General features: G+C 40.5%; 1 protein-coding gene across 1 annotated transcript; it reads right to left on the reverse strand.

Annotated features, from left to right (window-relative positions):
- Positions 1 to 754: 754 nt before the first annotated feature.
- On the reverse strand, positions 755 to 6,057 carry ENPP5 (ectonucleotide pyrophosphatase/phosphodiesterase family member 5; the record flags this gene model as incomplete). The annotated part of the gene is made up of 3 exons (XM_080700502.1): positions 5,280 to 6,057; positions 3,668 to 3,844; positions 755 to 1,179 (listed from the first exon to the last, which is right to left on the reverse strand). Exons 1-3 carry the CDS (start codon positions 5,944 to 5,946, stop codon positions 755 to 757), a joined length of 1,269 nt encoding a protein of 422 aa, XP_080556628.1. The 5' UTR covers positions 5,947 to 6,057.
- Between the last annotated feature and the right edge of the window lie 310 nt (positions 6,058 to 6,367).

A 6,367-nucleotide genomic window follows, 5' to 3' on the forward strand; every position in this document is an offset into this window, starting at 1 on the left:
AAAATAAGAGTACTGTGTCTAATCGGAACTAGCAAGAGTTAATTATTTTATGTCAGAAGCGGTATGTTTAGAATGAATGTCAGTATTTGAATCTGCTTGGAAAAAAAAAATAAAGAAGACCTATGTCCTTTGGAAAGAAACATAACAGGAAATGCCCACGGATGCAACCTGCTGTTGGGAATGCATCTCTCCCAAACTAGGTATGCAGTTGGTCACGTTTGAATTTTGACATTTTCACTTTCTTCTGGTTCTCCCAATTTAAGTGGACAGATTTCTACCTTATATGAGAATTATTAGAAATTTCCTTCAGTTTGAGCACAAAATACACTTATTTTGTGACATGGGTGAAAATGTTGTCATTTTCAACCAAGTTATAAGACTTAACTGTTGGTAAAGTGCATTTCAAAGCAAAGTACCCACTAGGAGAGTTATTTAAAGTGCAACGTGTAAGGTACTGTAGTGCAAAGTTGCTAAATCTGTACATTGTAGGTGCCAAGTCAAAGCAGGAGCTTATCTACCCTTAAGCTAAAGAGAAAGATGGAGAAATATTCTCACATCATTCGTTTTTTACAGGTGTTAAGTATTTTGGTGTGTGTGTGTGTGTGTGTGTGTGTGTGTGTGTGTGTGTGTGTGTGTTAACTGCTTGATGACCTCCGCAGGTGTCTGAAACTGGTTGCCCAGAATATGAAACTCTTAAACACTGACAGTATTGTGCAACCTCCACTTGGACGTGCAATTCCATCTTAAACAAGCATTAAGCTTGTAGTAACGGTTGAGCGATTTCAGTCTGCATGTACTGTAAGGCAGGTACCTGACTGGGAATTAAATGTTTAAGGAAAATGACAAAAAATACGATCACTATGATGCTGCCGAGAGAGATTCCTATGAAATAAGGGTATGCCTCCTCCTGCTCATATTCTAGCTGGTCCCTATTGGGGTGGAATATGGAACTCTGTGTATAAGGACTTGCTTTTGGAGTTGCTGAATTGAGCAGGTCCTGGACATTGCTGAATGATCCATTGTGTGGCAGGGCGGTGAGATTGAGGAGGTGGCACAGCAGGGGGTACAGATCTGTGGAGTTCATGGCTTCTTTTGTGAAATTCTTTCTGAAGGCTGGACCGTGGGCTAAAAATATTGGATGCATTTCTGCTAGTGCATTATCATAACCATGGTTGCCTACTGTGAAGAGAAAACGCAGGAGTAAGTTAGCCAACCAGATGGCATTCGATGGAAATAATTGTCGTATGGTCAAGATCTGAACTTCAAAGCAAATTTTATCTGATTTGACTTTAAAATTTAAAAGCTCGCGATGGCCGTCGCTGTCAACCCCACAATTCACGCCAGGAAACGAAAGGTCAAATGATTCACAACTCTTTCCCTCTACCTTCAGCGGGAGAGGAGGAAGGCAGAGGGCAAAACCGAGCCACACTGGAAAAATGAGACCGAACTGTTTTGTTTTTGTGGCTGGAGACTAATATTCAGCAAATATTTATTGGTGCCTACTATGTCCAATTATTTAATTTATTTATTATTTATTATTTAATAAATAAAGGTGCTCTTCCTTGTGAAAATGGTAAACTTATAATTCCCAGGAAAAGAGGAAAAACAATATATAAAGAAAAATAGACAAAACAAAACAAAACCTTTCATTACAGCTACAACTCACTACTCAAAAAAACCAAGGTCAGGACTTGTAGGTAGAATGACCAAAACATTTTGACTTTGGGGGCTCAGATCAGGATTCAGCTTAACATGGTGGGCTTTAGTGTAGCTACATATAAAAACTCAAGGAGGTCCTCTGATAGAGATAAGCAAGGGCTACAAAAATTGAAGGAGGAAAAAACTACACACTCCAAGCTGCATTGTAAAGGTGTGTAGGCCTCGCATACTATCAGGCGCAAGACAAAGGAGGCACTGCGCTAAGACGGCAGTCTAAGACAAAGGACTGGCTGTATTTCAAAGGTGGAGAGGGTAACGGTGAGTCAAGGTCTCGTACGTGCTACTGGGAAATGCGCAGTAGAAATACAGGTACAGAAAAAGGAGATCCCAAATCATTTTCTCATCCTAAGTCATTTTCTCTGAAAGTTATGATCTGACTGCTACTCATTTCAAAGTAAGTTGAAGTCTGCCTTGGCAAATCCATCTAAAGAAATTATTCTAACTGCCATGATCCTTATGAATTTATTCAAGTAAAAACACTGCCGGATTTATGAATCAGTAGTAATTATCTAAGAGGGTACTATGCTAATCTACCTAACTACTTGATAATAATATTGAGAAATTTGCCATTATATAATTTGTATTTGATTGGATGGTTATTGTGTTCATTTCTATGAGAAGTTGAGATCTATACACTCAGTCACGAAGGCAAGGATATTTATCTATCACACTTATTTGAAAATCATATTTAAAATTAAATCATTATGATTTACATAAGACCTTTTTCATGAATAGGGACTTTGCTTCACATGGTGAGCCTCTACCAGAAATGCTTGACTCAGTAGCCGATAATAATTGTTATTATTCCTTTTATTTTTTTGAGATGGGAGCTGGCCTTGAAATCATGATCCTCCAACCTTAGCCTCCCAAGTATCTGGAATAACAAGCATGGACCACTGCACCCAGTCCATAAACAATATTTAATAATAGCTACCTAAGGGCAGTGGTTCTTAAACTGCAATGTATATGATCTCCTGGGGAGCCTGTAGAAACCCAGATTGCTAAGCCCTACCCTCACAGTTTATATTTCAGTAGGTCTGGGTTGAGCCCAGGAATGTGCATTTCTAACACTTTCCCAAAGACTTTAGACACTGCTAGCCAAGGAAAAGAATTTGAAAAACACTGCGTTGGTACTTTAGGGTCGGACAGAAAATTACTACAGTAGCCAATATCTAATTATTTGTTGAATAAATTAGTGTAATAAATAGAAATGAGTATTATTGAGGTTTTCTATCAAAAATAATGGTGACAAATCTATCGTGTCATTATAGCTCACAACACCAAAACTCTAGGGGGTCCCCTTAAATTTATGTAAACTGTAAAGATAGCAGTCCTCTTTTGAGCAGGATTCTAACATAAATGCTCCCTGCACAACACAGGAAAAGAACACAGAAAGGTGGGAATCATTCTCATGGCAAGGAAGTGGTCTTTAAAAGCCTTCTTTAAACAGTCTCCCTGGTATGGTTAAATATCAGTTCACAGTTCATTTTCTGAATGTACAATATTTTAGGATCCAGAAATCATGTACCTGTACACATGTGCTACTGTGAGTCACAAATACACTACAAATGGCATCGTCATGCAATTGCTATTCTTTTAGTCGATAAATATGATAGGACAGGAACCTACGTCTACCTCATTTTTTGTACATTTTTTTTTTGTTCTGTTTTGTTCTGTTTTGGTGGTGCTGGGGTTGGAACCCAGCACCTCGACATGCTAGGCAAGCACTCTACCACTGAGCTACACCCACAGCCCTGTACATTTCTTATGTAAATATCAAGGACCAATGTCTAAAAAAGCACTTCTAGATAAATACTAATACAATGTGGTTCCTTCAACACGTCAGTAACAGAGTAAAGACCTCAGCAAGTAAACTGCTGTATTATCCACAGCCTCCATGTTAGCAAGAAACGGTGCAGAATGGGAAGAAATACTATAACATACTCACACAGAAAGTCATCTGACTTATTCTGTAAAATATACCACCCTTCATCAGCCACCGCTAGGACTGGTTGAATGCGATCGTTGTGTTTGTAATGCCATCTCTCTGGAATCTCCTCCTTTTTGTAAACAGTAAGATTAGGATGAGCATTATCCAGTGCTTCGTAGACTTCATCAAATTTACCTAAAGAGAAAGGAAGAGAGGGACTCGCAACAAGGCTCTCAGTACCACAACCAACCAATCCTGGGCAACACACTCCCTGAGGAACACAAGGAAATGCAGACCTTAGAAGTCGACCCCAGACAGAAAAGGAAGTGGAGGGGGAAACAGACATAACTAGTCACCCTTCTGTCCTCAGTACATTCACCTTATGGAACGAAGAGGGGGCAGGCATTTCAAAGAACCAGAATTCTCTATACTCCAATTTAAAGACACACACACACACACACACACACACACACACACACACACACACAACCAGTAACACTAAGTAAGATGTCTCAGGTATTGCGATACCCAAAGAGAAAAACAAAGAGTAGTTCTGGTAGCTATCATGAGCACAGAGACAGAGTCTTCAGACAGAATAAGTACAAGGTAGGGGTTGGGAGAAGATGGCTGAAAACAGCAGCTTGTGAAAGCAAAGGTCCCCCGTACCCAGGGGCCTTGCGGAAGCATTCCTCGGAACCGCAAACGCGCCATGTCTGGGCACTGTCTTCAATCCTTTTCTTGCTTTTCAAATCCCTTTCTTAGGGCTTTATCCCTACCTCTCGTACCTCAACATGAGAACACCATTCTAATTGCATAAGAGAAGTCGATGGGTTAATTGACTTCCTTAAACAATAATGCATGGCTGTCGTTGAAAACCGTGTGTAGGCTCACAGGCATACTTTACCACTTACCTTTCTAGAAGATTCTCTGAATTCTCATGAGGGGTAGAATCCTCATTTGTGAGATCTTGCAGCTTTTCAGAATCTGCTCTCTTTTGATACCTAACTCTATGTGGTGATCAAATAATTACAAAAGGGGGCCAATTTTTATATTGTGCCACTAATTTTGGGACCTTGGGGTGTTAAGCCTTTGCTTATCTTAAAATGGAGCCCAGGTTGAGGTGACAGGTTTGGCATGTGGACTCCAGCAGAGGTTTATAAAAAGTTCAAGGCATCCTCATTACTTTCCCTACTTGCAAATAAGAAAAACAAATCTCAGATTGACAAAAGCTCTTTCTCCTTTTATACTCCACTGGTTCCCTATTAAGCACTTCTAATTACGGGTCGTAGATGCCTTTAAGGCTTCCTGTACTCATATTCAAATTTTTTTATGCCTCTCTTTTTTCTGATCTCAGTTTGTGAAGGAAGGTTATAACTTCTATCAGCTTCTGCCATTCCAAAACAGCTAAAACTTACCACTGCAAATGGATGCACAAAAAACATAAAATTTCGATATTCTAGGACAAAGGGAAAGAAATCAAATGCTGTCTTTTCTGAGTCTAAGACTTAAACTTGCCTGTGGCCAACACAGGCAAGCATACTATAAAAATACAGAAGGGAAAACATCCCTGTTCACTTACACATGGGGCAAATGTCGATCTAGGCTGAGGCAGCGCTCAGGGAAGACTTACCTTCCTTGGGCAAGATGGCAGCTACCGGAGATTGGTCAATCAGGGTGTAGTGGTCTTTATCCAGATACTGGTCGAGTTCTATTATCCTTTCCTCAGAACACTGGGTCATGCCATGATCACTTGTGATGATCACATTCACAGCGTTCCACAACTTTGCCTTTTTCAGCATCTGTATGAGATATCCTAACTTGTGGTCGACATCTTCGAGGACATCCTCCATCAGCGGGCTGTCGGGTCCCACGTGGTGGCTCATGACATCAGGGTCTTCCCAATAGAGAAGACCCAGATTTATGGGCTCTTTCGATGTAAACCATTCAATGATTTTGGCAACTCTATCCTCAAATGAGACCGACTCGTTGTAAGGCATGTAATGGGTAGGAAGGCTCTTATGTATCTTTACATCTGTTCCTGGCCACATGGCCGCACCACTAGCGTGTCCTGCCCTCTGATTTGTGATCCATATCGGTGTTGCTTCTTCCCAAAACTTGGAATCATAAATCGTCATGTTATCCAAGGAGAAAGATGTGTTCAGAGTAGGATCAAACATGTCATTGGCCACTATCCCATGATTCTCTGCAAAGAGCCCAGTGACCAGCGTATAATGGTTAGGGTAGGTCTTGGTAATAAAAATATTCGTCAGTTGCTTCACATGGACACCGTATTTCATGATATAATGGAAATGGGGTGTTGGAAATTTATACAAGTAATCCCAGCGGAATCCGTCAAATGAAACTAGTAGAACCTTTTGCTGGTCTGGCTGGAGGGATAATGTCGTGGAAAGGGTGAATAGGGCCAGGGCGCAGGACAGCAAGAGAGCGTGGGGGGTCATTTTCAAAGTCCTAGGTTAGTTCAGCAGAAGAGAATCTGGAAAATAAACACATGGATGTTAATGGCAACAATGTGGTTTTTGCACACTTCCCTCCAAAATGATGTGAGGGCTTTATTACAGCCCACAGCCTAGAAGAATTACGTTATAGAGTTCTGTTTTAAGCAAAAGACCTGGGCCTATGTGTATAATAAAGAAGTTTGGTTGCATCTTACATGTTTTTTTCCTTTCAAGAATTTTCTCAGAGGAGTTATTTAAATGA

This window comes from Muscardinus avellanarius, assembly GCF_963383645.1.
Source record: "Muscardinus avellanarius genome assembly, chromosome: 8".
Classification (NCBI taxonomy): domain Eukaryota; kingdom Metazoa; phylum Chordata; class Mammalia; order Rodentia; family Gliridae; genus Muscardinus; species Muscardinus avellanarius.